Genomic DNA, 23,813 nt, shown 5'->3' with positions numbered 1-23,813 from the left:
TGGTTGACAAATATATTGATCAATAAGCATCCAGGTTTGGAACTACCCATTAATTAAAATGAATGAATGAATGAATGAATGAATGAATGTAAAAAAGTTACAGTCAAATGATACAATATAGATTTATTGTCCTTTTACAAAAATAATAATATAATATAATATAATATATATATATATATATATATATATATATATATACACCCTGAACCACAAAACCAATCATAAGGGTCAGTTTTTTAAATTGAGATTTATACATCGTCTGAAAGTTGAATAGCTTATAAACTTTCCATTGATGTATGGTTTGTTAGGATAGGACAATATTTGGCTGAGATACAACTAAATTAAGTTTTGATATATTTATGGTAGGAAATTTACTAAATATCTTCATGGAACATGATCTTAATATCCTAATGAATATACATAACAGTATATATGTATGTATGTATGTACTCTACACTACTCTGTGCCAGTACCACCTTGGCAGTTGTTTAAAGGCAGGTTGTTTAAATGCACGCTTGACTGAGGATGCCTCACTTGGGCGTGTCTCCTACCTTCAAGAATGACAGATCTTTAGAAACTCTCCTCAGGGGAAGCGCTAGTTCAGTTTGAATACGAGTATAATCTTCCTCTGCAGCTTATATCCCGTCTCTTTAAAAACTAAAAAAAAAAATGTAAAATTGTACCTAAAATTTGACATAAGTACACTGTAAAAAAAATTCCGTAAAATTGACGGTAAAAAACCGGCAGCTGTGGTTGCCGGAATTTTACCGTAAAAAATACGGTAGCAACGTTTTAGGTTTTACGGTTTTAACTTAAATTTACAGTTAAATACCGTAATTTCATTAACTGATATAATGTTAATATACCAACCTATTGAAGTACTGAAATCTGTTTTGTACCTTTGTAATACACAGATAACCACCAAATGCAGGTGGTGATGAGAAAGTCACATGATGAACCAAAGCCCATCACAAGCAGCTTTTAAATAATAACATATATAGAAGGTGCACAGTGTCATTCACACAAACACCAAACACCATCATGGTAACACACATGAAACTGAAATAATGCAATAAACATTCCTTTAACAACATTAGGTGTAACACACAACCCTAATATACAAAACTGATAAGAAAAAACTAAGAAGAAACATAGTTATTTCAACAAAAAAAACATCAAATTTGAAATGTAACGCAGGGAATTCTGGGAATGTCAATTTACGGTTATTCACTGTAAATTATACAGTCTTTTTCACTTCCAAAAACGGTATACTACCGTAAAATTAATGTCCAATACATGTAATGTCCAATACAGTTTTCCACCGTATATAGTAGGGGAATTTACCGTTAACCATTTAACAGGTTTTTACTGTAGCATTTTTACAGTCTTTTACCGTTAAATTCACGGTCATTTTTTACAGTGTAGCTAACCATTGACCGGACTTTACTGCACTGAAAAATCTAAAATAACATGTTTCATATCAACCTAAATTTTTCAATGCAACAAGTCTAATAGCCTACATATTTTTTTTTAAATCACAAAATAAACAAAATGCTCAAGTTGACTCTTGGCCCTCTTCCTCTATAGTTTAGCTGTGAATCTGCATTGTTTACACTTGGTTTTCACACTTGTGTCTGACTGCATTAGATACATGCTGTGACAGCCACACTGGTATGATAGTCTTGTACTGATCATGTTGCAGCTAGCTGGCAGGTGGACAGTGGATAAACTCGAACATGAGGCTTTTTGTGGTCCATGTACCTCCTCTGCTCTGCCTCTGGATGTGGACAAATCTGAGACGCAGAAACTGGGTTGAGCACGCAGCCAATCACACGATGCCTGAGCTAAGCACATCTGGAATCCAACAACATACAATGCTAGCAAACCCTTCGCAGTCTGGAGACCTCAGTGGAAAAAGGAGAGTTCTGCAAAATGGCCGACAATAAAAGCTGAGCAACATCTGAAAAGCAACATCACAATAGAGAACTCAAATATTAATGTCATTAAAGTGAATGGTGCACGAACAAACAAAGTTAACTAAGCCTTTATCCTGTTTCAGAAACATTTCACATCTTGCAAGATTCTTTTATGAGTATGAATTATTGTTATATATCATTTTACTGCAAAATAGGCATATGACAACGTGTATGTCATTCTATGACAATGGCCATAGAATTCAAATAAAGCATCCTTTGCATCTTCTTGTTCAGGCTATTCTTGTTCAATATGGAAAATAAAATTTTTTTGCTGAACCATAAAATATTATTTCTTATAATGATTAGACTTCTACATTTTTAAAATGTATTTTACTTCTGTTCAAGTTTTTTTTTTGTGCAGATTTAAATTACATATTTACATTTTAAAATAATACAATTATTATTACAAATTATTTTATAAATAAAAGATAAATGGTAAATTATTATTGTATTTATATAAACAATAATTATTATTATGATGATTATTATTGCTTTATTGTTCTTATGCTTACTTTATTATTATTACTTTTATTATTATTTTATTTTATTATTACTTTTTTATTTATTATTATATTATTGTACGTCGCTTTGGATAAAAGCGTCTGCTAAATGTCTAAATGTAATGTAAATGTATTATTATTATTATTACCTTTCATGAAGCTCAAAATAACAACAGTTGCATAGATACTCAAATTTCTTAAATTAGGTGCTTTTACTAGTTAGCAAGTTGACTGGTAAAAGTTGACCTGTGAAATACTTTCTATTTAGGTAAAAAGTCATTTACACGTTTGAGGTATTCGGCCAATCACAGCACACCTCGCTTTTTCAGACCGATGAGCTTTGTAAAAATCGACGCGTTTCAGAAGGTGGGGCACAGAGGAGAAACAATAATGTACAGTATGTGGAAAATAATGTGTTTTTTGAACCTTAAACCGCATAAACACATTTCATTAAACCAAATACACAAAATACTGTTCTTTTTAGCAGCATCATATGACCCCTTTAAGCAATAATGCTTTTATAGTGAGAGTTTTCAGAACATTTTACTTCTCACAATATCATTGTTATGAGTCACTGTTATGAATAAGGTCATTTATGCAGTTATCAAATGCATGAATGTCTTTTTTTCTTCTAATTCCTCCTCTGCTTCACTAATGTGTTCCCAACTCTTCATCTAGTCTCTCTTGAATCTGTTGAATTCCATGTTTGACTGAACATGCTGCAGTGCCTGACCATCTTTGAAACACATTTGCTCTCATACGCTCCTCCCCCTCATTGCTTTCCCTGCTTTAACTACAAGCGAGTTGCTTGGACATTCCAGCAATGACTAATATTTTTCTGGCGCGGAGAAGTGAAGCCCAATGGAAAAGAAATAGTGGTGCCACCATTTTAAGAAAACTTGTTATGCAGCTTCTTTCAGCCTAATAAGTATACTGTATGTATACAATACACCTTAATTGCCACAACCCTTTCTGGGTTTCAAGTAGATGTCAAACGTAGGCTATATATGGACACTGTCTGTACAGATGTCATTAACACTAGTGACAATAACAGGTGTGAGTTACTGTGCATGTTACAGTCCTGCTGAGGAGTCTAATTAAGCACTCATAGTCTATGAACTTTCCCATCCTGTCCAATTAACCATTTAAACAGTGGGTGGGCTGTAACAGACCTCAGGAGTTTATTACACTGAAGAAAACAAACATGCTTGCACATCAATTATCATTACTGAGTTTCTATTTACACATGCTCAAAACCGTGCATGGCTCCTGGACACCTTTACTACAGGCTGATTTATGGTTAGGTTTTAGGAAAAGGGACAATTAAGGTCCCAATATGGCATCCTTTTGTGATTTTAATAAATACAATCATACACACTGGCCTACAATACTCTGAGGTGCAAATAATATAGTACTCTATACCATAAATAGCATCTAACATTATTTAAACTCATGCTATTTGCATTGTAGCATCTGCTCATTCATTATAAAGTGCCAAGTGAGTTTATGTGTGCATGTGTGAGCCTCAGTTTCCATGTTTTCATCAACATACTGTAATAGTGCTACTTGCAGTTTACTGACAACAGAACATTACTGTAAACTGCACAGAAATATCCCGTAGCCAACAACAACTGATGCTTTTAATCAGTGTGGGATCCCTCTTTAGCTCTGGAACATACAGCCAGTTAAAAAAACACAATTTTTAATAATTAAAAGCTTGAAAGCATATGCATTTTACTCTTTTTTTTTACAGTGTTCCTATTGGTAGTAATTTTAGATTGGAAGAACATTTAGATTGAATTAGACTGAAACACACACACTGGTAGACACATAAATGCGTGTTTTAGGGAACATGCCATAGGGTTTGTGCGCTTTCAAGCTCCACATTCTGTAGAGGACTAAGTGGTGGATTCTGGCTTCAGACATGTCTGGTCCTGTGGCCAGAGCTGCACTGAGGAAGGCAGGATCTGAAATTAGATCTCCTATAGACTGGTCTTGGTCTTCGTGAGCCGAAATAAAGGTCTACAGCAAAATTGTCTCTCTAAAGAGTTTGAACATTGAAGAAAAAAGCCTGAGGCTAGCCAGTTAGTCATCAATGTATGGGTAAATGACAAATAAGAATGATAAAAAAGAGAAATCCTTACTTTAAAAAATCTATTCTAACATAATGTACAAACATATTAGACAAAAACTGACTTTTCATAAAAATGTCAAAAGTCATTTTTAAGTCATGAGGGTCTAAAGGGGTCGTCACTGTTTTTCTTGTCACATGACAACAAAATGGCTTCCTGCATGTCAGTTATGCCACACTGACTTTTTCACACTGACTTGCAAGAGAAATGTTTATCTTATTATTTGTAATATTTTAACAAATTGCTCGACTGCTTATTTTCTTAATAAATAATAACTAAACAATAAATCAATCCCAAATGTCAAACAATGTAATATTTCTTACTTTTTCTCTCTATTTTTCCAACAATTTCAGTATTTTATTTATTATTGTCCTATTATAACGGTTTTTAACTTTCTTACTTTTTTTAAATGTCTGGACAGTTACAGGACCCAGATTTATATTAATCCCCACAAAATTATCATGACTTAAAAACATTCATCACTGAAGAATAGTCATTTTTGTCTGATTTCCATGAATGTGATTCTAAATAACGTAATAGATCCAGGGGGAAGAGATCGTCACGTCTTTAACCCATATAACAGTACACTGTATGGTTTAGTAGATAGCATTACTTTAGACAGTCAAAATTAATCGCAGACTCTGTCAGTCTGCATAGTGTACCCATAAAAAGAAAAAAATGTGAGGATTTCAGTGTGGTATCTGTATGGCTAAGGAAATAAATTGAATGCATAATAAAAGACAAAAAGATGCCACAGTTCCGTTCAAACACATGCGCGTATTGGCGACCTGATCATACAGTGATGCGCGTTTTTACATTTCAAATCGAAGTGCCAAAGACTGATTTGTTACGCCAGCATATAGCGAGTATTCTTCAGTTAGATATACTGTATCTCCCGTGAATCCGGGGTCCGAAGCGCATTGTGAAGATGCGTCAAATGCGCAAAACATGCCATAAGTATCCGCTGGACGCGCTCGGACCCATCCTATCCACATGAGCTATATAAGCGCCATTGGAAGCCTGAGAAAAACGGTAAGCTTTTCTCTTATAAAGCTCGACCATGTCCACGTCCTCAAAAGAATGGATCTAATTAAAACGTTGTACTCGTCATCATTGTCAGAGCATTGCCAAAGTCTGAGAGCGAGGCAGGGATGAGGGCAGTGCTAGGATGAGAGTCATATAGAGTCTCTCTCTCCCATTGGTTTGGGGGCTCAGTCTGGACACGCAGTCAAGGGAACCTCCTGCCATATAAATAGGGCTGGTTGGTCTTTATTATTCTAGCATCACGGCAGCAGGTTCCTGCTAAGTTTGGTGTTTATATCACAACTGTATGCCTGCTTGAAGTAGTTAAACCAGGGCACTGCAGCACAAGGAGTCTGCATGTCGGTTTAGACATGCTCAGCTTTGTGGATACCCGGATTCTGTTGCTGCTTGCAGTGACTTCGTACCTAGCATCATGTCAATGTAAGTTTGAAATATGCTTTTTTTGTCTAACCAAGGATCTTAAGGCTTTTTCTTTCATCTACTGGATTTGCTGCGTTTGCTTGGTTGAACCTTGCTGGGAAATTACCTCAAGGAAAGCTAGAACTACATCTGAAGAATTGAGGCGTTTCCTTTTGGCTTGCCAATGTAAAATCCAGCGGATCTTTTTAATGGATTCTTCGTGGTCTTGGATATTTTCATCTGTTGCGACTGAGAAACGGAAACATATGGCATAGTTATTAAAAACTATTAGCAAAAAAGTACAACAAATATAGACAAATTACGGAGAGCTGGTTAAATGTCTTTAAAAGTAGATTTTTAAAGTCTAGGTTAGGGCGCTGTACCTCATCATTGTCCCAGACTCCAGGAGTGTTTTTTTAATTGTGGGGGTCTGTAAAATCTGCCCCCTGCTGGCTAAAGTATGTAACATAATTTTTAAGCAACATCCTATAAAATTGTTAATCATCTGATTTAAATGAACTGTTTTAAGTATAAATAATAAAGTTACTATAAATAATACCTAAATGTAAAACAAAAAACGTATTCCCTATCATAGGCCTATCATAAGCCAATCATAAATTAGATTTTATGCCTCTAAAACATAAATGCGTTTTAGAACAAACTGATTTGATAAAACAGACTTTCCTTTAATTTTATTAGCTGATTTTAGAAAACAGAAAATTGGCATTTAATGTGGCATTAGGTCATCACCCAGTAGTCAAATACGCCACCTGGTGGAGAATAAGTGACATGACACGTAGCTGCTCCTACTGGATGAAAACTATTTAGTTCGAGTGGGAGTCATACCTGGCATGGCAACCGGAAGGCCTAAACATGTAAACAATTACTGATGACCTCTACAGGGTTAGTAGTATCTGATAACCACTGCCTGTGACTCACTTGCTATAATAAATCAATAAATAAATTCAGCCTAGGACAGTACTATATTATATATACTATGCAACAGTATATATTTAAAACTGTATATAATCAAAAGATTGCATATTTGTTCATCCACTTGTAAGAAATTATATTTTGAGAAAAAAACATTACTACGATTTTTCACACTTTAATTAGACTCAATAAAGTAATTCAAACAAATAAAAAGTTTTAGTAAATTTAATAAATTAAGTACATAGATAAGTATATTAATTAGGATTTCGAGATAATACTTTTAGCCAATGCACTATACTACAGTTTTGTACATCATCTATTCTTACAGATGCTCAATCATAAAATCAAATTTAACCCCGTTATTAATCTAGGCACACTTTATTGTTTTACAGCAAGACATGGATGTAAATGCACAAAATTTAATCCAGGCCTACTAAAATCTGATCTTCTTATTTTGGCAACAATGCAAAAAAAATAAAAAAAACTAAGACAATGCCTGTGCATAATTTTTCTTTTTAACTCATTAATTTTTGCATGTAAGGGGACTGTATTTAGCATAAACTTTGACATTTTTTTCTGTTCAGATTCTTCAGAAATGTTTTAGACTGAGTGAATAGTAGCCTAGAATAATAAATAGTAGACTTTGTATGTTTTTTGTTAGAACTGTTACCATATTTCAACATTTGGAGTGCATAACTAATCGATCACCTCTGTCTCTCTCCCCTTCTCTCTCTTTCTGTTTTCTTCCTCCACCCCCATCTTCATCATACAGCGGTCAGTACACTCGCATGAAGTTATTTCAATTGTATTAATAGAGATATTTACCTTATCTGATCCCAAATCTCCAAATGGATGATGATATTCGGTGAGAAGATCCTTTGGTCAATCTCAAATATTCCAGAGCATTTCGGATTATCAGAATTTCTGGGGTTTTTCCTTCTTGCCTGTGATGGGAAGGAGGAAAGCACCATTGGCTCAAGCAAATGTCAGTGAAACTAGAGACCACCCTATCCTGCCTACCAGACAACCTGGGCACAATGGATCTTTTTAGATGGCCTGCTGAAGAGGTGGACTCAAAGTAACAAAGTCAACATGCCGCAGAAATTCCTCTAGCCTGGTGGATTTTGCCCAGCAGTTCCCTCAAGTGGACATGCATAGCATAGATTATTAAAATTGGCATAAATATTGAATGTTATTTGGGATTGAATCAAATTGCTCACCTGAATATCACATAACAGTATTAATCACTAACAACAGAAGGTGCTTAAAGGAACGTAATGAGAAACATTTCGGTCAGTGGGACAGGTTCAATGTCCTGTTCTTGTGATGTAAACTAGGCCTCTGAGCTCCTTAAAGTACCTTGGTTGAATGTGGCATCACATGACTGGTGCATTGCTACCTTCATTAATATCTAATTAAGTTGCAGGCATGACGTTAGTGGTAGTTACTGATACATGCTGCACTGTGCATGTTATAATTGTTTTGCAAGATTAATTTGCATGTTTGTAATTTTAAGAATACAATAAATGCTTTTGATATGAGCTATTGCACATCAAATGACATAAGAATCTTAGAAAGGTGGAATAAATAAATCCTGTATTTATTTATTCACTTTTCTATGTGCAATTATATGAAGATAAAAGTTTTGGTTCTAATGCATTGGTTCTAATGTTCATGTTTATGACTGTGGCATAGCATATGTAAATGTGACTTAAATCTGAAAAACATCCATTTTTTGTTTTGCTATAACCCTGAGCATGCATATAAAAAAGCAAGTGGTCTTCATATGAAGGAGTATTAATATACTGTTGGACTTTAAAACAGTTGTCTGGTTATACTTTTCTGTAAATAGGGCCCCAGGGGACCAAAAGGACCCAGAGGTGAGAGGGTAAGTTTATCCCGTAACTTTTCAGCATTATAGTCATATTTAATATAGGCCAAAGAGATTATTATAAGGTGTTTAACTTAACCATCATCTATAATAACATGGATAGGAAAAAGCTATTCTGTATATTTTTGGTATCAGTTTCAGGTTCACTAGCTTAGCATGGTGGCTAGTTTACATCAACACAGCAGATTCATCTCACGTTTTAAAACATTAGAACAATCACAGCTAGCTTAATTGTGTTATTTGTTCTTGTTTTCCACAGGGTCCTAAAGGACCAGATGGAAAACCCGGCAGACCTGGACTTACTGGGCCTCCCGGCCCCCCTGGCCCCCCTGGTCTTGGTGGAGTAAGTTTCACACAGAAAAACTTTTCCAGAGACCTAAACTTGTTTATTACATAGCGATTCAGTAATTAAAGCTTGTGGGTAGTTATATTTGAATCTCACGATCCTCCCATTACCCCTTGACCCAGTCATATTTAACATTTGACCTTTAACCTTTGCCCTGAACCTTGGCCTCAAAATGGCTTCCAAAAGTGTGAGCTGTATTTATTTTCAATACAAGTCTAGAAACAGTGTCATAATTTTAGTATGAAAGAAGAAACATTTAGAGAATGTTTTGTGTCAATAAAATGCTCAAATAACTTAAGCTTTCCATTTCTTTCTGAATGTTTTTAATGATATTGGAATATAAATTAATATTCAAATATTGTATTATTGAAATAAAATAAATCAATAATTACTGAAATAAAACAATTTATTATCATTGCTCAATATGTTTTATTTATTTATGCTAAATATGTTGCTTCATTTCTTCTGTAGAACTTTGCTGCTCAATTTGATGGCGCTAAAGGACTTGACCCTGGCCCTGGCCCTATGGTGAGTTCATGTGATTTAATATCAGCTTCTTTTCTGTTCACTTTCATTTCAGTTGATGTGAATCCTTTCTGCTATTAAATATATTAATATCACATTTATATTAAGAGTATATTAAAAACTTGAACAGTTTACTACTCAAGTATGATGACATCCAAAACTGATTTTTCTTGCCAAAATGTGTTACTATTAATGTTGCAATGTCGTGCAAATGAAATACTGGACCTTTTATTTTATTTAATCATAATATGTAAACTACTGCTGATCATATTGAGTCCTCAGGCCACTCATTTTTACTTTCACTTTTTCAGGGTTTGATGGGACCTAGAGGCCCATCTGGACCTCCCGGTGCCCCTGTGAGTATTTGTTTAAAAATGGATTGAAGTATTGATACCTTTTCAATAAAAGTTGTAAATACAAATGTTTAGAATTAGTGATTTAGAATAAGTTATTATTTTGATAATCAATCATTTAATTAAATATTATTCTGAGTGTTTATGGCTCTAAAAAATAAATGTAACATTTACTCCTTTTTCTGTGAATATATAGGGACCTCAAGGATTCCAAGGACATGCTGGTGAGCCTGGAGAGCCCGGACAGGCTGTAAGTACTCTTGGTCAACACAGGTTTTTCACACAGTTTGGAAATGACCTTTAAACTTTAATGTTGATTTCTCTCTCTATCATCTCATTACAGGGAGCTGTTGGGTCTCGTGGACCTCCTGGACCTTCTGGCAAAAATGGTGAAGATGTGAGTGCTATAATACCATATACTAAAACTGAGCTTCTAACTCGACCATGCATTGCCCCATTTATTCACGCTGTGTCTTGACATCCTCTTTTATATTCTTCTCAAAGGGTAACAATGGCAGACCTGGAAAACCTGGAGACAGAGGAGGCCCTGGAGCACAGGTAAGGGCATCAAAATGCACATTTTTGTTTAAATCAAGCATGTTTGTATTTACCTCAGTAATATTTCTTACAAGGAACTTCGTCTTTGCTCTTTCTTCTACAGGGTGCCCGTGGTTTCCCCGGAACTCCTGGACTTCCTGGCATGAAGGGACACAGAGTAAGTGCTTAGTATTGAGGACTGATGAGAAGCCATTGTTGGGGAGGCACAGTGGCTCGGTGGTTAGCACTGTTGTCTCACAGCAAGAAGGTCCCCAGTTCGAGCCCTGGCAAAGACAGGAGGCCTTTCTGTGTGTAGTTTGCATGTTCTCCCTGTGTCTGCGTGGGTTTACGCCGGGTGCTCTGGTTTCCTCCCACAGCCCAGAGACATGCAGGTTAGGTTAACTGAACATTCTAAATTGTCCCCGGATGTGTATGGATTGACTTGTGCATGGATTAACTGGTCCTCACCATGAATATAGCCACAGATGCTGGATTGGCGTTAAGAAACAAAAGACATTGTTAGCTTTTAGCTATTAATTCCAAAAAACAACATTTCTCATAGAAGATGAGATTTAACATGTCGTTTCAATTGCTTACATCTAAGTAACCATGATCTTAATTTCTTGTTCCTCAGGGTTACACCGGTCTTGATGGACGCAAAGGAGAGCCTGGTGCCGCTGGTTTTAAGGTAGTAATCAAAGGTTTAACATCCTAAAACATCTCAGACTATAAAGAAATGCACCTGACACTTTAAAAAATACATATAACAACATAGTTTAGTGTAATCGAAGTGCAATTCAAAAGACCAACTTTCATGTATGCATGAAAGAAACTGCACTTGCTGATGCTTTACATCAAAATTCTGACTTGTGAAGTTGCATTATGTGTATTAAGGTGCTATACAAACAAAACACATTATTATTACTATTATTACTGATATTATTACTCATAAAGTACAGCACACTTACCACATTTTATAGTGTATTACATGAATCAAGTCAAATATATCTTGTCATATTTTAAAGGCTTATGTTTGTCTTTTTTCAACAGGGTGAGAATGGTGCTGCTGGATCAAATGGAACCCCCGGACAGAGAGTAAGTCAAACATTAAAATTTATGAAAATCTTCAGTGTATATCTCAATTCTGCCTCCAGCACAAATGACTGAATTACTAGCCTTGAATACATACCTACTTCAACTCTTTTTATTGAGTACATATCTCATTCCTCTTTTTGCACAGGGTGGTCGTGGTCTTCCTGGTGAGAGAGGTCGTGTTGGCCCTTCTGGCCCAGCTGGTGCTCGCGGTGCTGATGGCAACACTGGTCCTGCTGGCCCTGCTGTGAGTGGACTAGCTGCCCTTTGACTTCTCTGTCTCATAAAATGTGCCTTATGGCATAGTCCTAATGTAGACATAACACATTTTCTCTCCTCTTAGGGTCCTTTGGGAGCAGCTGGTCCTCCCGGTTTCCCTGGTGCTCCTGGACCTAAGGTATGAGTGACAGGTGGAGAAATCAAAACTGAATAAATTCAACTAAATTTGACATCTGCCTGGCACCTCTGCATAAAACAGTGTGCCAGAAGATTAATAGACATGCTAATATAAGCCAATTCTGCCAGTACATATCATTTGATTAGATCTCATTCTCTACACATACAATACCTTTCCTTAATTCATCATAACAACCTTCTCTCTTTTACCATCAGAACTTTACTGTGTCTATATTTGACAGGGAGAAATTGGATCCGTTGGTCCCACTGGCCCATCTGGACCTCAGGGACAAAGAGGAGAGCCAGGCCAGAACGGTGCTGTGGGCCCAGTCGGACCCCCTGTAAGTGCATTTTAAATATTTGCAGATAAATTCATCTGATTTTCTTGAAGAAAAAAAATATATCTCTCTTTGTACTTTTACAGGGTAACCCTGGTGCTAATGGTATCAACGGTGCTAAGGGAGCAGCTGTGAGTTTTAATATTATTCATACTAAATAATTGAACTAAATATGTTGTGCTAATCATTTTAAAGTACAATTGCATTGGAATTAGAGGAAATAATTGCCTAACAGTTGTGAAACAAATCATGTCAGAAGTATTTTTGCTGTATTTTGAATACTTTTTTATATATATTTATTTTGGATTTTGATATATTTATTCTTTTTATTTTAACTTTTTTTCTTTTCTTTTTTTCATTTTTAAACAGCAATTACTATACATTGCAATCACAAATCACAATCAACTAGCTGAGGTGTCAAAATTCATTTTAAAACAGATCACTTTACAATTACTCTACCATCTTAACTGACTTACTGAAAGCTGTATGCTTTACCTTAAAGTAACATTTCTATGAATTCAATGTTTGTGTGAAAGCATATGTTCTTAGTTTTTTTTTTTTTTTTCAAATGTATTTTTTGGTGTATTCCACAGGGCACCCCTGGTGTTGCTGGTGCCCCTGGTTTCCCTGGCCCTAGAGGTGGCCCTGGCCCCCAGGGACCTTCTGGAGCCTCTGGTCCAAGAGGTCTTGCTGTGAGTACCATCTGATTGGTCTTAGCTGCCATTTTGGGGTTTTTGGCTGAAAGAAAAAATGGGCTGGAAAGTTTTATAGAAACCGTTACTTTAACAGATTCATTATCAGAAAGGCTGACATCAGAAAATCAGCTTTGAGTGAAGTAATCCAGGTTTAATTAGATGTCATTTAAACGAACACCACACTTAAGACAATGAGTGCAATTGCACAACAGTCATGATATGGGAGTATTTTTCAGTCAAATTTAAATGACATATATCAATATATCAATGGTAATTCCATAAGTTTTAGTTCTATACAGTCGTTTTAGTTAAACAATATCTTAAAAAATATTTTGAGTCTAGATTTTAATCAGAAGTAGGCTAACACCAGCTGAGGGAGAAACTTTCATTATGTATTTTACAGAAAAAGGAAGTATGCTATTCTATTACATTCTATTATGTTATTTTATTAAATTATTCCAAGCAAAACATAATTTTATATTTTCTGTTTTATTTTTCATTTTGGTGCATGACTCTATTTATGTGCATATTCTTTTTTTATTCTTACATTTTTAATAGGGAATTTCAGATATGTACATGTTATAAAATGGTCTAACCTTTGAACTGTTTCAATGCTCAGGGTGACCCTGGACCCGTTGGAGTGAAGGGAGATGCTGGTGTCAAGGGTGAGCCTGTGAGTATACACACTGTCTGCCAGTCATCTTAACAATTTATAAAGCATATAGTCTGTGCTATAGCTGAATGTCCTTGTTTACTTCCTTCTTTGTCTTTTTCCTGTAAAGGGTAGTGCTGGTCCTCAGGGACCCAGTGGTCCTTTTGGTGAAGAGGGCAAGAGAGGCTCAACTGGTGAGCAGGGAGCAACTGGACCCGCTGGACTGCGTGGACCTAGAGTAAGTTTGATCTTAATAATAAAATGTTAATTTTATTATGTTAGGGACATCTCCATTTGAATTGTAAGTGTCAGAGAGAGAATGGAAACTTGATTTATAAGAGTACTACAGGGACAAAAATAAAACAATACAAATGTATGATCACCACATTTAGTTGGTTAGTGGGCCAAGGATTTAAAAGAAAAAATACAACAGTACAGAATATTGAAAAAAGTAAAACTCCAGTAGACTATGTGAGAGGTCTTCCTGTAAGAATAATGCTAAATATTTATAAAGCTTGATACAATGGTTAATTTTCTGCATGAAATATATGTATTTGGTTATGTTTTTTATTATTTATTTTCGTTAATCTATGTATATTCATGTTTCTTGCAGGGAGCTGCTGGTACTCGTGGTCTGCCTGGTCTGGCTGGCAGATCGGGCCCAATGGTAAGATTCGAGTGATATTAAAAGAACTGTTCTGTATTTAAACAAGCTATGGAGTGTATATAGAATGTGACAGTGGTTTAGCTGCTTTGGATAAAAAAATATGTATACATATACAATATATGATAGTTTTCCTGCCAAATCCATGCAATTTTACATTGTTCTGATGCTTTATTTAAGACTCTGATCTATGAATCTTGTACCGTAGGGCATGCCTGGTGCCCGTGGTGCTACTGGTTCCTCTGGAGCCCGTGGACCTCCTGGAGATGCCGGTCGTGCTGGTGAGCCTGGTCTTGTTGGAGCTAGAGTGAGTATCAGCCTCTTACTACTTTATATCTGTCCAGTCCATTATGACAGAATCACAAAGCAAGAAACGTGAAATTTCTCCTATTTTACAAGTATGCATTGAGATCAATCATTCTTGACATGTGACCATATGAACAAGACCATCACTTTATATCTTTTCAGGGTCTCCCTGGTAGCCCCGGCAGTTCTGGACCCCCTGGAAAGGAAGGGCCTTCTGTGAGTACAATCACCGTTTTTATATTCATACTATACACATAGTTGGAGGTACCCAGAAAAGTATTACTAATCCATGAGCATTGTGCTTTGTGCACACCCATCACCACTTTATATGCTGTTCTCTAGGGTCTTGCTGGTCAAGATGGCCGCACTGGCCCCCCTGGCCCAACTGGACCCAGAGGCCAGCCCGGTAATATTGGATTCCCCGGTCCCAAGGGACCTTCTGTAAGTACTGACTGTATTTTTCACATTTCATCTTTAGATATTCTAAATATAATAACGTATCAATGAGCTTATCAATGAACCTTCTTGTAGGGCGAGTCTGGCAAGCCTGGTGAGAAGGGACCTACTGGCCCCAGTGGACTGAGAGTGAGTATTTCAGAGACAGAAATATCTGTTATAAACATTCATCAGTAGAAGCGAGTTATTAGTTATTGAGCTGCTCTGATTGCGTTCCTCTTTTCCTTTAGGGTCTTCCTGGTCCAGATGGTAACAATGGCCCTTCTGGTCCCGTCGGACTTGCTGTAAGTAAGCCATCTGATATTTTCTAAAAAGACTATCTATGTGGATTAGTACATGACCTTTCACTGTTTCTCAGTGGTAACAGATTGTTGTCTTCTAATTTAGGGTGCTCCAGGTGAGAAGGGAGAGCAGGGAGCATCTGGTGCTCCTGGTTTCCAGGTCAGTGTCATACATTTACAAGCCTTCTTTCAAGATTATACAGTCTTCATTCAAGCTTGAAGTGTGAAGTTAAATATAAGAAGGGCTTCCCGACCGTCTTGGAACCCCATAAGTAGGGCTCAAGTACCAAATGTGGCCACAAATTCTTTCCTTTAATCAATACATTGGGTGAAAATGGGCTAATCAAGTAGCTCAAGATTATTTGCCTTTCAAAAGCTTTGACAGTTCGGGGGCAGTTGTATTGTGAAGAAATCCAGACAAAATAGTAAAATCACAAGGTACTCCCTGGTTGTATCCATGGTTGGGAATCACTGTCATAGGCAAATAGAATAAGATAAATTTGTACTAGTCTTGTATGAATTCTTCCTGTTTATGTAGTGTTTGAATATTAAAAACTTGTGTTTCCTGCTCAATCCTAACAGGGTCTTCCTGGCCCCGCTGGACCTGTTGGTGAGGCCGGCAAGCCCGGAGATAGAGTAAGTTTTCATGGCTCAGATGTTATGCAGCTTATGCAGTTTTTGGTTCACTTGCATAATACTGGATGCATAATGTCATGCAGATCATTACAAATATTTCTTATCTCTCAACAGGGTATCCCTGGAGATCAAGGTGTATCAGGACCTGCTGGTGTGAAGGTGACTTACCTTTCTCTGATTTCTTGTGCTGTGTTTATTCTCACATGAGAAGAAATGAGCCTATCTTACGGTTCTTCTGTCCTTTTATTACTATTTAGGGAGAGCGTGGTAACCCTGGACCCGCTGGTGCTGCTGGCGCTCAGGGACCCATTGGTGCTCGTGGACCTGCTGGTACTCCTGGCCCTGATGGAAACAAGGTATGTACACATGTCACTGCACATGTCATCTAGACAGATGATTTTTATGAGTGTAACTGACTAAATCTGTACTCTTCAGGGAGAGCCTGGTGCAGTTGGAGCTGCTGGTGCCCCTGGACACCAGGGAGCTGGTGGTATGCCCGGTGAGCGTGGTGGCGCTGGAACTCCTGGACCTAAAGGAGAGAAGGTATGTTTTGGAGCAATGCTCTTCTCACTGTATAGTGAATATGTTGCCAAATCTGTATGTCACTTACAGCTGACTAAAACATTTCTCTTATACACAGGGTGAGCAAGGATACAGAGGCCTGGAGGGCAATGTTGGAAGAGATGGTGCCCGTGTAAGTGTACCCAGTACCTTTATCTCATTTCATACAAAATTACACAAATGTTTTGTAGCCGTGATTTTATGGTACTTCTTCCTCAATTTACAGGGTGCTCCTGGACCCAGTGGACCCCCTGGACCCGCTGGTGCTAATGGTGACAAGGTAAAGAGCATTCTCTCAACTGCTATGTCAGATCAATGCAAAGAATTGTTGCTATCACTCTAAATCATTTAAATATTTACACCAGTCCAAAGGGTTTTTCTTTTTATTCCTTATGGATCTTGCGTGATGAATCACACATTGTAATCATAATGTCAAAAGTGACATCATAAAAGAGGATTAGAAATGATTGAAAACAAGATCACACTGGCATTCATTTAATGGAACACCTCTAACAGAATGTATTAAGATTCTTACCTTCTCAAAGGGTGAGTAAATTGCGTCCTTGGTCCATTGCTTGAAGAAGAAACCCTGATGACAACTGTCAGAATCACTGCTGCCCTCTGCTGGAAAATTAAAACAATATTCCGTTATTCAAAAATGCTAGGGTCAAGTTAAAGCCATCACATGATTTGATTCCTTTTCAGTATTTTTATTTTTTATTTGATTATCATCTACAGTAAATATTTATAAACAACAATCAAACATTGCTACATTCATTTAAATTTGGTTCAAATCATATTTTTAAACCTTCAGTGACAGACACATTTTCATTTCTAAAAAAATTTACTATTCTGTTCTACAACTCTTTCACATGAGGGAACAACTTTTTTTTTTGCAATGTCACTTCAGTGTAAATACAGTAGGTTGGAATTTATTAAATTTTCTAAAACAATTTAATTCAACATACGCTGTAAGTGAGTTTTATTTACCCATGACTTATAAAATGATTAAATCATTGTCTTCTAATCTAAATCATTAAATTGCACTATATAAAGCATTGCCCATGTTCAATCAATCCTAAATGTGGTGACTTTGAACAGTGAAAACAACTGAAATGCTAATGCATTGATTTAAAACAGGAAATCCAATGTTCTTCTAATTTTTTATGACAAAATATATTACATTTGAAATACAAATTTAAAAATGCTAAATACAAACTTCAGCATGCTAAGGTAAGATGTTTAAGGAATGTCATACAAGGAAAGGTGTTTAAATGGGCCACATTTAACTTGAACAGTGTGAATGTGTCCGAACTGTCCTGAGGGATCTCCAAAATTATTTACAGGTGCTTCCTTCAGACTTTTTGCAGCCAAAAAGAAAGTGATAACCTACAAATAATTAACTTGGAAGACTGGCAAAAGCACTTACTTCAGGTAGCTGTAAAGATCATTCTGATCAAACCTATCTCTGTGTTCTCTTCCAGGGTGAGACTGGCTCTTTCGGCCCTGCTGGACTTGCTGGTCCTCGTGGTGCTCCTGTGAGTATTATAATCAGTTCTTTACTACACACTGATACAATAATTATTTCATTATTTAAGGATTGCCCGATATTAAGGAACTAAAAAAAGAACTGCACAAACTATAATTCACTTCAGAAACCAGCATTCATACTCAAATCTTGACATGTATTTCAGGGCGAACGTGGTGAGTCTGGCCCTGCTGGACCTTCTGGATTTGCTGGACCCCCTGTAAGTCCATGTGAATTCTCCTGAAGTCAGCTTCTTTGTGATTCATATATTCAATTTTAGACTTCCAAATCGGCTGTTTTAAAAAACTTTGAACACATATGCACTAAAAACTGACAGGGACACAATGTGTCTTGTAGGGTGCTGATGGCCAGACTGGACCAAGAGGTGAGAAAGGACCTGCTGGTGGAAAGGGTGATGTTGGACCCCACGGCCCTGCTGGTCCTGCTGGCAATACTGGACCCCTCGTAAGTTTGAGACTACATTTAATAAAAACTCATTTATTGTTGAAGAAACATATCTTAATGAGAAATTACTTATCAAAAGTATTGTAGTTTTGACATTCACCTCATGTCTCAGTCAAGGATATATTGGATAACACATCCAATGTATCTTTATGATTTTGAACTTTTTACAATTTCTTGTGCATCTTTAGGGTCCTACTGGTCCTGCTGGCCCACCTGGTGCCCGTGGTGACTCCGGTCCATCTGTAAGTATGATTTTATGGATTTATATATTCATTTATTTTGCTTGTTTAGTTGTGTGACATTTCCTACGTGACTCATGAATTTCTGGCTATATTCTAGGGTCTGACTGGTTTCCCTGGTGCTGCTGGCAGAGTTGGACCTCCTGGTCCTGCTGTGAGTAATATTAGATAACTTTAAATGGAGTTGTCCGGACCTAATGCTTCATGCTAGCACATTTCAGGATATATCTTTATAGTCTCACATATAATCTGATTTTCTTCCCACCAATTAGGGTATTGTTGGACCTGCTGGTCCCACTGGTGCTCCTGGAAAGGATGGCCCACGTGGTTCTCGTGGTGATGTTGGCCCTGCTGGTCCCCCAGGAGAGAATGGACTGATTGGACCATCTGGTCTGGCTGGAGAGAAGGGATCTCCTGGAGAGGCTGGCGTACCTGTAAATACTAGCCGAACACGTCAAATCATGTTAATAGCAAAGTATTACGTAGTATATATTACGTCTCGATAAACTTTTTTTTTTTTTTTAATCAGGGAGCACCTGGACCTGCTGGGCCTCAGGGTCAGCTGGGATCTCTGGGATTCAATGGTCTTCCTGGCTCCAGAGGTGACCGTGGTCTTCCTGGTGGCCCCGGTGCTGTTGTAAGTGCACTGACCCCCTGATTGTGTCCAAACTGGTCAAAGTTAACTTGCTACAGGGTAAATCTTAATCAGTTTTTTTGTGTGTTCTTTAGGGTGAGTCTGGAAGAGTTGGCCCTGCTGGTGCCCCTGGTCCCCGTGGGCCCCTTGGCAACATTGGCATGCCTGGTATGACTGGTCCTCAGGGAGAGGCTGGACGTGAGGTGAGTATCAATTGTACTTCATTTTAAGACACACAATTTGTATTTTTGTTTTTTCATACAATATTCACATAGGCCTCTGTGTTTTCTAGGGAAGCTCTGGTAATGATGGACCTCCTGGACGTCCTGGTGCTTCTGGCCTTAAGGTATATAGCCCTGATATGACTTCTGACTAAGCATTTCTTTATATTTGACCATCACTAACTTTATCCTAAGACTGTAGTGTTGTAATAAATCCTAAAGTTTCAATTACCAAACCAGATTGTGTTACATATAAATGAAAAAAGTAACTGAAATTGACTATTTCAACTACCAGGGAGACCGTGGTGAGCCTGGTTCCCCTGGACCCGCTGGATCTGTCGGTGCTCCTGGACCCAATGGACCATCAGGCGCTGCTGGCAGACCCGGAAACCGTGGTGAATCTGTACGTGTTACTGAACTAAGCCACAGCATTTACTAAATTATGGATAGAAATTAACTAGACTACCACACATGTAATCAATCCATTCTCTCATTTCCACTCCCTTTAGGGACCTTCTGGATCTGCTGGCCCTGTTGGATCTGCTGGAGCAAGAGGTGCACCTGTAAGTGTGTCAGACATCATCTTTATTAAAGGCATTTTAATTGAAGGACCCAGTCAATGGCTTCTATGGATATTTCTTACTTTCCTTAAATAAACAGGGCCCTTCTGGACCTCGTGGTGAGAAAGGTGTTGCTGGAGACAAAGGAGAAAGGGGCATGAAGGGACTTCGTGGACATCCTGGTCTGCAGGGAATGCCTGGAACCAATGTAAGTGGCACAACTTTAATAATAAACTTCAACGTCTTTTTCCTGTGAAAACAGTTTGAACAGTTTGTTTAGTTCTCATACAGATTAGTAAAATGATTCAGCATAAAAGATTGCAGAACAAGAACAAATGACACTGTGTTACAGGGTCCTTCTGGTGACAGCGGCCCTGCTGGTGTGGCTGGTCCTGCTGGTCCAAGAGTAAGTAACTTTCTCATTCTTAAGACTTTCTCACACAGGATTTTGTAATAAACGTGTGGAAATGTTCATAATGGTTGTCTGCATTTTGTCTTTAGGGCCCAGCTGGTCCTAATGGCCCCCCTGGTAAGGACGGCTCAAATGGCATGCCTGGTGCTATTGGACCCTCTGGACACCGTGGTCCTCCTGGGCATGTTGGACCTTCTGTAAGTAAACATACATTTGAGAATTACTCTTGACACAGATGGAAAGAAAACAGAAAATATATATTGTAAAATATAATATAGAAAAAACAGTATCTTACCTTGAGATGGAATGTAGAGAAGACACCCCAGTTGAACACAATGTGTGGTTAATATGTAATGTGTTTAACTCTAGGGTCCTCCTGGATCTCCTGGTCTTCCCGGACCCCCTGGTGCAGCTGGTGGTGGATATGACACATCTGGAGGCTATGATGAGTACAGAGCTGACCAGGCCTCTCTCAGGGCTAAGGATTATGAGGTGGATGCCACCATCAAGTCCTTGAACACTCAGATTGAGAATCTGCTTTCCCCTGAGGGCTCAAAGAAGAACCCTGCCCGTACTTGCCGTGACATCAGGCTCAGCCACCCTGAATGGAGCAGTGGTAAGTGACCAAAGCAGTTTGAGGTCTTTCGTCTTCCAATAGAGTTAACCCATCTTCCAATAGTTCTTACTTCCTATGACTTTCCCTAATGATCTGTATTGTTTTCTTCCCCTGTAGGTTTCTACTGGATCGACCCCAACCAGGGCTGCACCGTGGATGCCATCAAGGCCTACTGCGACTTCTCTACTGGCCAGACCTGCATCCACCCCCAGCCAGAGAGCATTCCACGCAAAAACTGGTACAGAAGCTCCCAGGAGAAGAAACACATTTGGTTCGGCGAGACCATCAATGGTGGTACTGAGGTAAGTTGAAGAATTTCACAAAAGTTGGAGACGTCAGAAAGGACCAAATTAAATACTGTACTGACTGTTCGAGATTTATCAAGAGAAAGCAGTCTGAAGGTTGTCTTCTTCCATTCCCTTTTCAGTTCGGTTACAATGATGAGACCCTGAGCCCACAGTCCATGGCTACTCAGCTGGCCTTCATGCGTTTGCTGGCCAACCAGGCAGTCCAGAACATCACCTACCACTGCAAGAACAGCATCGCCTACATGGATGCCGAGAATGGAAACCTGAAGAAGGCTGTGTTGCTGCAGGGCTCCAATGATGTGGAGCTCAGGGCGGAGGGCAACAGCCGCTTCACTTTCAGCGTCCTAGAAGATGGCTGCAGTGTAAGTTCTCTTTTTACACTTTGATTAAACAGACAAAATCTTCATCCAGTTAGCACGATATGCACAAAATAAGAGGTTAAGCGTTTACAGTCACAGAGGATCGTGTTCAACATGCATATGAGATAGACTCACAATTACATGAGTCTATACATGTTTACACCTTGGCATGTTTATGACAGTTTGATGTTTGTCAAAAAAATAAGTCACTTAACATGTTTTATCTTTTTGTTGCATCCCTGCAGAGACACACTGGCCAGTGGAGCAAGACAGTCATTGAATACAGAACAAATAAACCATCTCGCCTTCCCATCCTCGACATTGCACCTTTGGACATTGGTGGCGCAGATCAAGAGTTTGGTTTGGACATTGGCCCAGTCTGTTTCAAATAAATAGACTCATGATAAATTAAACGAGAGAAAGAAAGAAAAAAGAAAAATCTCTGCCCTTCTGTCTGTGTTTTTTATACTGAATGCTGATTTTTTTTCTGCAAATCCACTTGCTTAAGCTGGGCTCTATCGGAGAGGACTAATGGACTGAACGGAGCATTGCGCAATGCAAATTAATACAGCAGCCCAAAGAGACACGGGATAACACCATGTTATGGGACATGTCATCATTTTGTAAAAATAAAAGAAGTGTAATAAAAACAATGAAAGTATACATCACTTTGTGGTCTTTGTATATCTTCCAAAGAGGATGTTTAAAACCACAATTTCCGTAAGGTTTAAACTACCTCATGTGTAAAGGAAAATATTAATCAACATCCTAGTTGTCACTAGTTGGTACTAAGGCTTCAAGTTCTGTCCTGTTTCAAAGGTGCTCCAATACTCGAAGCAGTGATATTATATGGTGCTATACATGCAGCTGTGGAGGAAACCACTGTTACTGTATTACTTTGTATTGTTTCTGAGGAATATTGCACAGGTCCCCCTGATAACCCCATTTTTAAGCAGGTGGAATATTCCTAAACCTGATGTTTGTCTGGTTTTTACTTTTTGTTTTGTTTGTTTTTGTTTTCTCCGAGTTTTGTTCAGATTTTTTTGTTTTGTTTTGTTCAGGCATTACATTCTTTTACGCCCCCAGTGTTAATACTGACAGCACAGTTCGACCATTTTAAAGGGTTGCAGAGGCCTCTCTCTCAAAACAAACCACAAAGTTTATTGTACCTATTTTGTATATGTGAGATGTTTAAATAAATTGTGAAAAGTTCTGAAAATAAAGCATGTCCAATGTTCCGAAACACATTATTCCATGAGTTAAGTGCTTTAATGTTGGGAAAAAGATGTTTGACTTAAATGGCCATTTTGAATGTCTGCCTGATTTTTAATTCTTAAATTCACAAGCAAACAATTTCAATGTGTTTATTTTCAAAACATGAAATGGGTTTTCTATTTTATGCAAAGAATGGGTGTTTTGTTTCTTAGCAAATAATACTTTGAGTCTATTGCCTAATAGAGTTCATTTTTCTCTGTTTATAGTTATGACATGCTTTTCAGGTGGCAAAATCTTTCTCACTTTTGAATCAAATAAAAAGGCAGTCACTGCAACTTGGCATGTTTGTATTTGTAGAGAATCCAAACATGTATATTTTTACACAGAAACGATAGCATTAAATGCTACACATTGTGTGTGTGTGTCCAATCTTTCTGATGTTTAACCAACATCCCCACTGCTAACCAGGCAGCATAATTTATCACAGGGATCCACATTTAATATGGGTACCTTTACTATTAACTAAAATTGATTTGTTTTTAA

At 37.8% G+C, this 23,813-nt stretch overlaps 1 protein-coding gene across 1 annotated transcript; it reads left to right on the top strand.

The window, feature by feature from the left end:
* The first annotated feature begins 5,834 nt into the window (after positions 1-5,834).
* On the top strand, positions 5,835-23,305 carry LOC107669816 (collagen alpha-2(I) chain-like). The gene is made up of 50 exons (XM_016462228.1): positions 5,835-6,072; positions 7,757-7,758; positions 8,837-8,872; positions 9,135-9,218; positions 9,693-9,749; positions 10,058-10,102; positions 10,296-10,349; positions 10,443-10,496; positions 10,604-10,657; positions 10,761-10,814; positions 11,271-11,324; positions 11,687-11,731; positions 11,877-11,975; positions 12,072-12,125; positions 12,367-12,465; positions 12,549-12,593; positions 13,056-13,154; positions 13,777-13,830; positions 13,940-14,047; positions 14,423-14,476; positions 14,682-14,780; positions 14,942-14,995; positions 15,122-15,220; positions 15,311-15,364; positions 15,466-15,519; positions 15,623-15,676; positions 16,099-16,152; positions 16,267-16,311; positions 16,410-16,508; positions 16,588-16,695; positions 16,793-16,846; positions 16,940-16,993; positions 18,198-18,251; positions 18,408-18,461; positions 18,599-18,706; positions 18,895-18,948; positions 19,046-19,099; positions 19,218-19,379; positions 19,475-19,582; positions 19,675-19,782; positions 19,872-19,925; positions 20,096-20,203; positions 20,310-20,363; positions 20,461-20,568; positions 20,713-20,766; positions 20,862-20,969; positions 21,142-21,388; positions 21,506-21,690; positions 21,816-22,058; positions 22,301-23,305. The coding sequence occupies exons 1-50, from the start codon at positions 6,003-6,005 to the stop codon at positions 22,445-22,447; spliced, it is 4,059 nt and encodes a 1,352-aa protein (XP_016317714.1). The 5' UTR covers positions 5,835-6,002; the 3' UTR covers positions 22,448-23,305.
* The last annotated feature ends 508 nt before the right edge of the window (positions 23,306-23,813 follow it).

The sequence above is a fragment of the Sinocyclocheilus anshuiensis genome, unplaced genomic scaffold, assembly GCF_001515605.1.
Source record: "Sinocyclocheilus anshuiensis isolate Anshui unplaced genomic scaffold, SAMN03320099.WGS_v1.1 scaffold253, whole genome shotgun sequence".
Lineage (NCBI taxonomy): Eukaryota > Metazoa > Chordata > Actinopteri > Cypriniformes > Cyprinidae > Sinocyclocheilus > Sinocyclocheilus anshuiensis.
The sequence above is the reverse complement of the archived record's forward strand: the minus strand, read 5'-3'. Positions and strand labels throughout refer to the sequence as shown.

Excerpts from the sequence above, each read along its gene's own strand:
- LOC107669816 (XM_016462228.1), top strand. The coding sequence starts at position 6,003 with ATGCTCAGCTTTGTGGATACCCGGATTCTGTTGCTGCTTGCAGTGACT. Across the intron at positions 12,126-12,366 it reads CTGGTGCTCCTGGACCTAAG|GGAGAAATTGGATCCGTTGG; the intron begins GTATGAGTGACA and ends TATATTTGACAG. Across the intron at positions 21,389-21,505 it reads CCACCCTGAATGGAGCAGTG|GTTTCTACTGGATCGACCCC; the intron begins GTAAGTGACCAA and ends CTTCCCCTGTAG.